Source organism: Zeugodacus cucurbitae, chromosome 6 (assembly GCF_028554725.1).
Source record: "Zeugodacus cucurbitae isolate PBARC_wt_2022May chromosome 6, idZeuCucr1.2, whole genome shotgun sequence".
Lineage (NCBI taxonomy): Eukaryota > Metazoa > Arthropoda > Insecta > Diptera > Tephritidae > Zeugodacus > Zeugodacus cucurbitae.
The window spans coordinates 27,701,805-27,715,205 of NC_071671.1; the positions used below are offsets into that span (position 1 = coordinate 27,701,805).

Here is a 13,401-nt window from a genome sequence, read left to right on the forward strand (position 1 = left end):
TATGAATATTAGAAACAACAGTGGAGTGAAAATTATTAGAAACACTTGCAAGAATATCGATAAAAATGGATTTCTAAAAATGTATTTGGTTAAAAACAGCCTTTAGCTCAAAATATTAAAAAAAAAAAGTGTGTTCAAAAAATAACGGGAATTTTCTTTTTTTTTAATATTATTCACTCGTTTACATTAGTGCTCTCGCTACAAAAATAGTCTCCATTGGATATTATGTTTTATGCGACTTTTGGACAATTCGAAATTTTAAAAGTCCCGTTATTTTTTGATTACACCTCGTACAAGAACATTTCGTGAAGAGTTAGAATATTTAAATGCAAATAGTTGTCCATATAATTGGATACATCATAATTGAAACTCTGGAATATTTTTAGTTCTCCGAGACAGCCTCAAAAATTAATTAGAAATACTAAAAAATAAATTAGCCCGACCGTGAAGAAATTCGAATAGCAATTACCCGCTTGAAGAACAATAAGGCGGCGGGGGCCGATGGATTACCGGCCGAGCTATTCAAATACGGCGGCGAAGAGCTGATAAGGTGCTTGCATCAGCTTCTTTGCAGAATATGGTCGGAAGAAAGCATGCCTGACGATTGGGATCTCAGTGTACTCTGCCCAATACACAAAAAGAGAGACCCCACAATTTGCGCCAATTACCGTGGATGAGCCTCCTCAACATCGCGTATAAGGTTCTGTCGAGCGTATTGTCTGAAAGACTAAAGCCCACCGTCAACAAACTGATTGGACCTTATCAGTGTGGCTGTAGACCTGGAAAATCAACAACAGACCAGATATTCACCATGCGCCAAATTTTGGAGAAGACCCGTGAAAATAGGATCGACACACACCATCTCTTTGTCGACTTTAAAGCTGCTTTCGACAGCACGAAAAGGAGTTGCCTTTATGCCACGATGTCTGAATTTGGTATCCTCGCAAAACTAATACGGCTGTGTAAGCTGACGTTGAGCAACACCAAAAGTTCCGTCAGGATCGGGAAGGACCTCTCCGAGCCGTTCGGTACCAGACGAGGTTTAAGGCAAGGTGACTCACTCTCGTGTGATTTCTTTAACCTGATGATGGAGAAAATAATACGAGCTGCGGAGCTAAATAGAGAAGGTACAATCTTCTATAAGAGTGTACATCTACTGGCGTACGCCGATGATATCGATATCATTGGAAACAACACCCGCGGCGTTAGTTTTGCTTTTTCCAGACTGGATAAGGAAGCGAAGCGTATGGTTCTGGTGGTGGACGAGGACAAGACGAAATATCTCCTGTCGTCAAACAAAGAGTCAGCGCATTCGCGTCTTGGCTCCCACGTCACTGTTGACAGTCATAACTTTGAAGTTGTAGATAATTTCGTCTACCTGGGAACCAGCATTAACAGCAATAACAATGTCAGCCTGGAAATCCAACGCAGAATCACTCTTGCCAACAGGTGCTACTATGGACTAAGTAGGCAATTGAAAAGTAATGTCCTCTCTCGACGAACAAAAACCAAACTCTACAAGTCTCTCATCATTCCCGTCCTACTTTACGGTGCAGAAGCGTGGACGATGTCAACATTCGATGAGACGGCACTAGGAGTTTTCGAGAGAAAGGTTTTGCAGAAGATCTATGGTTCCTTAAGAATTGGCAATGGCGAATACCGCAGGTCATGTTTTTCGAATGGATGAAAGTGCTCCAGCTCTGAAAGTATTCGATGCAGTACCCGCTGGTGGAAGCCGAGGAAGAGGGAGACCTCCACTCCGATGGAAGGACCAGGTGGAGAGGGACCTGGCTTCGCTTGGAATAACCAATTGGAGCCAAACTGCCACAAGGCGGGATACGTGGCGCGCTGTTTTGGACTCAACTACAACCGCGTAAGCGGTGTCTACGCCAGTCAAGAAGAAGAAGAATCTGCGTGTTTACTTATCTAATTCGCTCCGTTGAGGGTGCTTCTGGTCTAATCCATCTCAAATCTTCTCTAAACTTAAGTAAAATACAGTTGAAGTAGAGATGCTTCCAGAAGACGCTACTCTGGTATCTAAACGTTTGCACAATTCTTTACTAATTTCCAGAAAAAAAATTCAAAAGTGGTATTAAATTTATGTCCAACACTGTATATTATTTAATCGACCTAAACAACCTTTGAGTATGGCCTTTTGAACCAGTTGCACCCAATCAATCGTAAAGTAACAGCGAAATGTCTGCACAACTAATTTGAATACGGCGCACTGCGCTGTGCAGCGTTGCATTTCGCTGTTGTTGTATTCTCTTTATGCCAACAGCGGCAATCAGCGTGCACTTCGGCGGTTTGTAGACGCACAGCCGCCAACACCAGCAGCAGCAGCACCTTAATAACCTACAGTTAACATACAAACAAACACACATACATAGAGATCCACAGAGCGTTGCGCTCAGCCAAGCAAAATCGCAGCCATTCTCCAATTCCCAGGTGTCCTTTGGTCGCGGCTGTTGCTGTGCTCTATTGGATTAACCCTACGCGGTAAGAGCTTGACACTCCACACGCACACACGCTTCCACATACTAACTTGGAAATATGTAAATCTCAGCGGAGTTTGGTAGTATTTTGTGGCGCACAGCCGCACTATAAACAAATACAAAAACAACAACACACAGCTTTCGCTGACAGCTGTCTGCTGGTATGTCTATAGCCAGCATGTTGCATTCGTCGAATTGTATACATACAAACAGAATTTAACGGCAACTGCTTCGGCTCAATCATTGCTGGTTCGAATTTGATTTATTAATCACTAATTTTGGTATTTTTTTTTTTTTTGGTTGGTAGTGTTTCAGATTACGAAGTTCTTAGTTTTGTAGTAGTTCCTTTTGTTGAGAGATGGAAATCAAAGATTTCAAAGTTGCTGAGTAGCTTCCAATTTCCTTTTCCACGATAACTTCAATTTCCTACCTTCATACTTTGGTACTTTCTAGAGCTAACCTTCTTTACTTTAAAAGATTTCGTTACCTTGTCGTTGAACTCGTCTCACCGTTAAAACTTCTCTAAAGATCCGATAATTCCAGTTGTGGTAAATACATAATAATTAATGTTTTGAAATCTATATGCTGTTTCAAAAATCTATTATTATTCTGAGAAGTTCTACTTTTTCTTTTGAATTCAATATCGGGAAACGAGAATCCAAGAAAATCTTGTCAAAGCCATCAAACACGGAGCTTATGGCAGAGCAAGTTCATTCCAAAATTGGAACTACCTCTATGTAATGGAATCTCGGAGACATCTATGTGAGACAACTCAGAGAAGTCATACAGTCGAAAATGAAATAAGGGTTCTCAGATTATGATTCTTCGTTGGTCTTCAAGGTGATCATCAAGAACAGTCATCTCAATCTTGCTTTGATGTTAGAATTCAGGTTAAATTGTCAGTTTTAACTAGACCTATAACTTTCTAGAGAATATATGTAAGACCCTTGAAGATCCGCTCAACGTTTAGAGAGAATCCATTTTTATACTCTCGCAACAAATGTTGCTAAAGAGAGTATTATAGTTTTCTTCACATAACGGTTGTTTGTAACACCCAAAACTAAACGAGTTAGATATAGGGTTATATATGCCAAAGTTATCAGGGTGAAGAGTGGGGTTCAAATCCGAATGTCTGTCTGTCCGTCCGTCTGTACAAGCTGTAACTTGAGTAAAAATTAAGATATCTTGATGAAACTTGGCACACTTATTTCTTGGCACCATAGGAAGGTTGCTTTCGAAAATGAGCAAAATCGGACCACTGCCACGCCCACAAAATGGCGAATGAATGAATTTGGTATGAAGGATCGCACTATGAAGGGGCATATTTGGATGTAATTTTTTTGGGGAAGTGGGCGTGTCCCCGTCCCCTACTAAGTTTTTTGTACATGTCTCACAAACCAATTGAGCTATATAAACCAAACTTTCTGCAGTCGTTTTTTTTTAACCACTTCCTAATACAGTCCAAAAATGAAATAAATCGGATCATAACCACGCCCACCTCCCATACAAAAGTTAGGTTGAAAATTACTAAAAGTGGGTTAACTCACTAACGAAAAACGTCAGAAACACTAAATTTCCCATAAGAAATAGCAGATGGAAGCTGCACTCAGATTTTTTTACAAAATCAATGGGTCAAAAACCATATCTCAGGAACTACTCGACCGATTTCAAAGAAACTTGGTTTGTAATAGTTTCCTTGCATCCCAATGATATGTTGTGAAAATAGGCCAAATCGCTTCACAACCACGCCTACTTCCTATATACCAGAGCTTTGAAGACGATCTGAATCGTTTACTTTACAATATATAAAGTAAGCACTAGTGAAGATATCGGTGCAGAACTTTGCACAAATACTATGTTTATAGTGTGGCAGCACCCATTCTAAAAATCGCCGAAATCGGACCATAGGTTTTTAAGGCCCCATATATCGAACACGAGGACCTCGGTGCTTCTAACCTAATATTATGGTTTCCAACTTTCAATGGACTTTATACAATATATATGACGAATATCTGGGTCAAATTGTGTATTATATAATATAAATCAAGTTAAATAAATAAAATGCGAGAGTATAAAATGTTCGGTTACACCCGAACTTAGCCCTTCCTTACTTGTTTTTTTTTTAAACTCAATTGCAAATTCAAATCACTTCTTCAGAGCCAACACAAATGCTAATAATTTTACAGTTAGCTAAACAGTTATGTATATATATTTACGCAGATGTTTAGGTAAACAATATAATCGATGGAAAACCATGGCCAAATGGCAAATCATAACAGTGATAATCTTCACCGCTGGATGCCAATAGAAGTCAAGCAAATACAGTACTTTTAACGGTTTAAAAGGCTTACAAATGCATGAACACAACAACATAGCAGGCGGAAACCGCAACCAACGGCAGGCGAAGGCATCAACACTTGTTTCTGTGAATTACGCCCGATGCAAGCGTGTACAATTAGAAAATGTGTGCATGCATTATATACATTCTTATATGTATGTACGTATAGGTACATATGTTTGTATGTATTTGGAATCTCTGTCGGAAGGGGTTAAAATTCCATGGAAGAAGTGTGAAAAATCATAGAGTTGCATAGCTGCTTGGAATAAAGGTTGGTTCTACCGTTTGTGTGGAAGCCTGTTATGGCTTTAATAGTTTCAGTACTTACATACTTACAAACATATATAATGTATAATGCGATTGTGTTTTGTAGGATGATACTTACTTATGAGCGTTAAATTATATTTTGCCTATACATTTTTGTTTGTGCCAATTTTAGTTGAGCTGTTTAAAGACATTTAATTTTATTCAGCAGCAGATTTTTGGTGTTAGTCCTATATATGAAGATAAAATCCTATGCGTGTTTTAAAATGTAAAAATTTCTACTAGATGTGTTGCTTCAATATTTTCGCTGCGCTTTATATAATCCAAAGATTTTATTTTAATAAATTATTAATTTAACTTAAGAGTTTCCACAATTTTTGAAATGAAAGTAAACTTATTGCCTGTGGAGATGAAATCTTGATTTCTTGGTGTAATAGCCACAAACTAAGTCATTATTGTACTAATAACCTCTACCTAGTAGTAACCTCTAACCACTGTTTTTTTCTTTAATATTCTTTAAAATGTTATGAAACCCTTTCTAATTCGAGATTTGATATTTATATTGCAATTATTATCACATCTTTCATGATCCGCTTGTGTAGAATATAGTGAAATCAACCTAAACAAAATAAGACTGAAAAGTCTTTTATTAATTGCGACCATTTCACAGGTTAAAAATTTTCGCTTTATGAATTAATTATTGTATTGATCAGCCAATTTTTATTGTTTTTGAAAAGTCACATCCGATATCTTAAGGGAACATTGATGTTTTTGTCGATAATCTCGTTAAATGGCATAACCAAGATTTTTAATCTTTAAATTACCCTACAACAAGCTTCTTCCTAAAGGAACCTATCTTGCAATTGAAAAAATGAACTAAATTTAGATGCATGAAATACATCAGTTTTATTTAGACTTGAATATCCAAAATTTGTAATTTGAATTAGGAAAACTCAGAAATATAACGGTTGTTCTTTTTTCATAATGAATAGACTTACCCCGCAACAACGTTTGTTGCTGACATACCGTCCTAACCGCTGCAAAAAGTGATCGAAGAAAGGGCTTTTATACGCGCCAACTGTGACCGACACTTGCCACAAATCATAAAACACAATCGCAAATCCTTATCTTTACAACAAATCTAAATTCTTGGCCATAACATTCAAATACAGTTGAACTTCTCTAACTCGAATCACTAAAGTCCACAAAAAAAACTTCGAGTTAGAGAGGCTTCGAGTTGTGGAAGGTAATTTGTATGAAATTTGACTGGTATTGCCAATACAAGAGTTCGAGTTATGAAAGTTCAACTGTATATGTCATCTTGAAAACAGCAAGCCTAAAAATCCCCTTCCTTTATTTGTGTATACTGCTCAAGGAAGATTTAGTAACACAGGTTTGAGAAATCTCTAAAATTATCTTCAGTTTGAAAGATTAGTTTGCTGTTATTGAAAGTAGAATTTGAGTAATTTTTAAAATCCTTTTTAAAACATATTTAAATTGATAAAATTCATAAATCAAAGAGTCAGTGTCAATATATTCGATGAGTAATATTTCGCACACACTCCTTCACCACAACTATAAGAAAATTTTACAGATGTCATTTCAATATATTTTTATTTTTTATTTTAATAAATAAGAGTCAAGAGCCAAGAGCCAAGTCAACTTGTAATCCAAAATATTCACAAATTACGAACAAAGCAATTTGAGCGGCTCATTCAATTGACTTATCCACTAAGCAGGTCATTATAAAGTCAAACACTGCCTTACCGACATCATTTCATATTCCCACTGCGTTCCTCTAATAGCCAATACACTCTATCTTTCGCGCGCTCTCTCTCTCTCTCCGTGCCCACTAACCACCTTTTGCACGCCATCACTGCACTGGAAATACGCGCCAATCACAGCATTGCTTTCACACAGCAAATCAGCAACGCGCACACAAACGCCACTAAGTAGCAGCAGTAATAACAGCAGCGCAGCAACACAATGACGCCAGCGGCGCTGTGGCGTCAACAGCACTTGGGAAGGGGCGTTAACTAAAACGAACACAGGCGAACAGGCTTCAATGTGTGTGTGCGATGACATGACAATGCCCAATTGCTGTGTATTCTTTGTGTTGACTTCGCTTGCAATTGTGTGAGTGTGGGTGTGTGTGCGCTACTCACTTGGGAGTTTGCGTAATACTGAGCCATCTTGTTTGCGCATGCTGCGAACGACCAACAAGCTACAGCATTGAAATGCGGCAGACAAACAGGCTCTGTGTAGCGGTTAGGCGAGTAGAGTCGGTTGTTTGCAGTAGTGTTGTGATAGTGTTTGCATTTGCGTGTGCGTTATTTTAGTTCGTTTAGTTGTTGCATTCATTAATGGGGCCAATCGCAACTAATACTTGTCAACGCAACTAAAAAAGGAAAAAAAAAAACACAACACAAACTATAGAAAGCTACAAAAACTACACAGCGCAGTCAGCGACTGCTAATTAGCTGTCAGTTACATTATGTTAGCATGTTTGTGCATGCATTTTTAATACAACTGTATGTGCTTGCATATTTTGTATATTGTGTAGGTGCTCTTCTATGGTTTACAGCGGTATTTACATACATGTGGTTGTCAGTATATTGGTATGTAATTTTAAATTCAGTTTCATTAAGCTTTTGTTGCTGTAGGTACTCATTTGCTCGCATGAATCATTTGAATTCCAATTTGCTCTGTGTGCGGTTGGTTCGTGCGCCGATTTACAGCATGTATTCGGTTGATTTATTATTATTTGTGTTTTTTTATTTATTCAATTTCTAAAGCAAAGCTGTTTGGGTGCAATAGAAAAAATTTATAAGTATATAATAAAAATATAATTGTTTATTGAATGTTAGTGGACAGGGAGCACAATATAGCTAAACATAGATTTTCATTAATATTTTTCTTCTGTTAACTTGAAACTGATGTCCGATTTATTTTTAGTCGCATTTACTGCATGTTTTATATAAAAAATTAAGAAATCATTGGCTTATTTTTGTTTTATTGTTTAATATTTTGATTTATTTAATTTTTTTATTATTTTATATGGTCTATATTATTTACATACTTGCAATAATGTTAATAATTATGTAATTATATCTTTTATTATTTTAATTATTTAAATGTATATTTATTTTCTAATTATTTATAATTTTTTTATTTAAACTATTTTATTAAAAACATTATTAAAATATTTTTCAAAACTTCTTACTTTTTAATTTCTTAAAAACAACAACAACATCACTTTTTTTAATTTTTTTATATGTAATATACTTTATCTCTACTCTCTATGTATGTACATATGTATGTATATTTATGAGAGCAGATAGCTTTAATTTCAACTATTTTATTGCTTTGCATTAGATACTCTTATCTGTTTTAACCATACTTTTTTCCATTTTAATGGTTTTTTCTTACACATGCATATGTATTCCTTTCTATACATATGTGATATTATTGTCTATTTGCTGTTGTTTTTTCTATTTTAACATTTTTTCTTTACTTGTATGCGTGCCTTAGCATTATAAACGCCTCCTAATCACTAACGTTGTATTGCTCTGACCAGTTAAGCTCTTAGTACTCGCTATCTCTGTCTCGCTCTTCTACACTGTCCATTTGTTGGCTCCTTCGGCTCCATAAAAGCCAGCTCCTATTAACAACAGTTAGATCAGCGTCGGTTATTGTTGGGCACCTACCAGACACAGCTAAAGTTTGAGCGAGAAAATACTAATACAGGGTGTTACGAAAGTGAGTAATATAGATATGTACTATATAATTTGACTTTTCTTAACTGTTATTAACATTTTAGAAAAACAGTGATTAATTTATTTAAAAAAATAATGATTATTAAAAAAAATTAAATCAAATTAAAAATTTATAGTAAATTAAAAAAAATATTATTATAAAACAAGTAAGGAAGGGCTAAGTTCGGGTGTAACCGAACATTTTATACTCTCGCAATTTATTTATTTAACTTTATTTATATTATATAATACACAATTTGACCCACATATTCGTCATATATATTGTATAAAATCCATTGAAAGTTGGAAACCATAATATTAGGTTAGATGCAGCGAGGTCCTCGTGTTCGATATATGGGCCTTAAAAACCTATGGTCCGATTTCGGCGATTTTTAGAATGGGGCTGCCACACTATAAACATAGTATTTGGGCAAAGTTCTGTACCGATATCTTCACTAGTGCTTACTTTATATATTGTAAAGTAAACGATCCATATCGTCTTCAAAGTTCTGGTATATGGGAAGTAGGCGTGGTTGTGAAGCGATTTGGCCTTTTTTCACAACATATCATTGGGATGAAAGGAAACTATTACAAACCAAGTTTCATTGAAATCGGTCGAGTAGTTCCTGAGATATGGTTTTTGACCCATAAGTGGGCGACGCCACGCCCATTTTCCATTTTGTAAAAAAATCTGAGTGCAGCTTCCATCTGCCAATTCTTATGTGAAATTTAGTGTTTCTGACGTTATTCGTTAGTGAGTTAACCCATTTTTAGTACTTTTCAACCGAACCTTTGTATGGAAGGTGGGCGTGGTTGTTATCCGATTTATTTCATTTTTGGACTGTATTAAGAAGTTACTAAAAAAAAGACTGCAGAAAGTTTGGTTTATATAGCTCAATTGGTTTCCGAGATATGTACAAAAAACCTATTTGGGGGCAGGGCCACGCCCACCTCCCCAAAAAAATTACATCCAAATATGCCCCTTCATAATGTGATCCTTCATACCAAATTTTATTTCCATAGCTTTATTTATGGCTTAGTTATGGCTCTTTATGTGTTTTCGGTTTTCGCCATTTGGTGGGCGTGACAGTGGTCCGATTTTGCTCATTTTCGAAAGCAACCTTCCTATGGTGCCAAGAAATAAGTGTTCCAAGTTTCATTAAGATATCTTAAATTTTACTCAAGTTACAGCTTGCACAGACGGACTGACGGACGGACGGACGGACAGACAGACATTCGGATTTGAACTCCACTCTTCACCCTGATCACTTTGGTATATATAACCCTTTATCTAACTCGTTTAGTTTTGGGTGTTACAAACAACCGTTATGTGAACAAAACTATAATACTTTCTTAGCAACTTTGTTGCGAGAGTATAAATATGAAAAATATCAATTTTTTATTGTTTTGATAAAAAATAAGTACAGTTAAACTTTTAAAACTCGAAGTTCTCCATAAATCGAACTCTTAAATTGGCAATAGAAGTCAAAATTTTTACAAATTTCCTTGCATAACTCGAAGTTTTTTGTGGATCATAGTGATTCGAGATAGAGAAGTTCAACTGTATTCAGATTCAGCTTGATTCAGTACATGCAACTGTGTAAATCTCAAAATAAAAAAAAATATTTTATCTAATTGCAATCTTTCTTGCATCACCCTGTATAAATCCAACTAGATTCCGTAAAGCAATACAACAACAACAACTAAAATGACTACGTCTTATCTTCGCCTTCCAGTCTATCATTTGTGGCACGAATAGCGACCAACAACATTGTAGGTTCCTTCATAGGCACTTACACATGCACGTTACAACAACAGCCTGCATACATTCGTACAACATAGTCTTCTTCAACAGCCTCGCTAAAAGTCGGTTCTCTACTAGTCTAGTAGATGCGCTTAGTGCTGCTCCAGCACCGCCTCATATGTATGCGCCACTGACGAGCGCTTAGTGCACCTACTCGTTGCTACCAACAAATTCCTCCACCAGCAATTTTCATTTGACTCGTGTGCGCCTTGCGCCGATGCGCCTGCTCAGCGCAGCGCCAACTAGTGAGGGGTTAGGGCTGCTAAAATGCTGTTTTTTTCTTCATTTTTCTTTTTATTATTTTTTTAATTCCTTTTCCCTAATTGACACGCTTTTATTACATATTATTTCTTTTCGTTTGAAGCGCTGCCACGCATTGTTGTTGTTGCTGGTAAATAATCACAAAGTTGTTTTTGTTACTTAGCAGCTCTGTCGCTGTTGGTTGGTTGGCTGTTCACTTCTACCAACAACAACAATAGCGATTTCAAAGCAGTCTACACTGCCGTGCTCAGCAGCAACAACAGCGGCACTACGCTATCGACACTTTAGCTCTGCCTTCATGGCGACCAACAACAACTGTTGAAGCACACTGCTACCGCTACTCACTGCACCACCATTGTTTTTGTTATTGTGCTTGTGCTAAGTGTTCTTCCAAACAGTGGTGTTTTCACACACACACACACACACACAGACAGTAAGAGTGTAGTATTCCGTTAGCACACTCCCATGCGTGCATTGTTATTGCTGTGCTGTGCCCGAGCCGAGAAGCAGTGCGCTTGAACCCTCGCCAATGGTGATTCGCGTATGGCTCGTCATCGCTGCTGCTATGTGCCGATGTCTACGGCGTCACATTGCGGCCTAGCTGACTCGTTGGTTGTGCTGGCTGGCTGGTTGGCTCATCGCTGCTGTGTGCCGTTGTGCTGTGCTTTGCTGAGCTCTCGTTGTACGTTGATAATGTGCGCGCCGCAGCGGTCGTAGTGGCAGCAGCAGCGCAACAGTGGCAGAGTGGTAGTGGCAGCATTGCCGGTCATAACATCACACTGCGGGATTCAGTTGGGGTTTAACAGCCACTCGGGACGGTACAGCTGTCGCAAGAACTTTTAGGCAAGAGAGTAGTGCTAGCCAAACACATTTGAAAACCGCAAAACACAGTGTGCCAGCTTAAGCTTTGTTATTCTTGTGATTTTGTTGTTGTTGTTATTATTATTGTTTCCTCACTGAACCGGGGACCAAATATATATCGAACGAATTCTCAACGGAGTGTGTTTTTTCGCCACCGAGGCGTCAATGCTGATTTTTGGTCGTATACAAATCAGTGCCGTTCATCAAATCACATTTGATATTGAAAACAATTTTCTGAACTCATTCATTGAATTTGCGTAAACGTCGGTGGTGACGACCGCGGGACTGACCAATTGTGATTGACAGTGCAGACAAGTGTACAGTGCGACTGAAAAGTGTTCGTGTGTGTGTGAACATTTAATACAATTTTGACGCGCGTGACGTAGTACCCTAGAGTACCCAAGTGTTAAAAGGCCGCAAGTCATAACTGTGAATAGTGAACTGGGAGCATTTAGTTTGAAGCGCGTTTTGGAAATTGAAACGCTTGTCATAAACAAATTATCAATTGTTGTTGTTGTTATTTGAAAAAAAAAAAATCAATAAACTACAGTGCTCATCATATCAGATTACCGCTTAACTCATTAGCTTCTCGTATCAAGTGTCTTTAACTATCACCGCGTCAGCCCCTCCAGCTCCAACAATTTGCTCTTTTTCACATCCCCTACGTGCTTGTGACGGCCTCAAGCTGCGTTCCGACGAGCCAGTACCGGGCTTTAGCTCGGCCACCCCTTGGCCCACACTCGAGCTGGAATGGGGTCGCAAACTCTATCCGTCGACGGGTCCACGTTCGGCGAGCGGCCTGATGTTTGGCCTACCGCCGACCGCGGCGGATATGAATCAACCGCGCGGTCCCATGACATCGCTGAAAGAGGAGCCGTTAGGTGCGCGCGCCTGGATGCAACCGGTCATCGATCAGAGCAAGTAAGTGTGAGAGTGATTCTTTTTGGTTTGTTTTGATTTGAAGAACGGGGAAATGGTATTATTTTAATGTTAACGGTAGTTTTGTTAAAATTTTTGATAGAAGCAGAGTGCTTAGCGAGTATTGAAGTTGGGTAAGGAGTGGCATGATCAAGTGTGTATACGTTGGGTTTGTGGTATTGATTAGGTGCCTAAAATCATAAGAAAATTTGAATTTTTTCTTACTTACGGAATATAATATTAAAATACTGGAATTTTATAAAATAAATTTTGATTTTGTACTAAATTTCGAAATGTAAGAAAATACTAAACTGAAGGAATTGAAAGCTTCAATATTTATGCTATTAATTTTCTAAAAGGGAAATTCAATTTTCACTTATGGTTAAAACGAATCGATTAATTAATAAAAACATATTTTTATATAAATTTTTTTTTTGAAAATATTTTATCCGCAAATATGAAAGTATAAAAAAAATTAAAAACAAATACACAAAATTCTAAAATTAAATTAAATACTTTTGGTGCAAAATTGTATATAATATAGATTTATAATTAAACTTTTAAGGTGTAATTTTCTAAAGAATATTGGAACTAAATTAAGAAAAGCAAAAATAATTTTTAGAAATTTTAATTTAATATAAACAATAAATTTAATTTAAAAAAAATCAATTGATTAATTTAACCTAATTTTGAAACTAAAAATAA

General features: G+C 37.1%; 1 protein-coding gene across 10 annotated transcripts in view; it reads left to right on the plus strand.

Annotated features, from left to right (window-relative positions):
* The first annotated feature begins 11,666 nt into the window (after nucleotides 1-11,666).
* Nucleotides 11,667-13,401, plus strand: part of LOC105215948 (transcription factor collier) — a 67,729-nt gene continuing 65,994 nt past the window's right edge. For all 10 annotated transcript variants that reach the window (XM_054233772.1, XM_054233767.1, XM_054233769.1 and 7 more), the window contains exon 1: nucleotides 11,667-12,699. In XM_054233772.1, coding sequence (XP_054089747.1) covers nucleotides 12,581-12,699 — 119 coding nt within the window. In that variant the 5' untranslated portion in view covers nucleotides 11,667-12,580. The remainder of the gene's footprint in view (nucleotides 12,700-13,401) is intronic.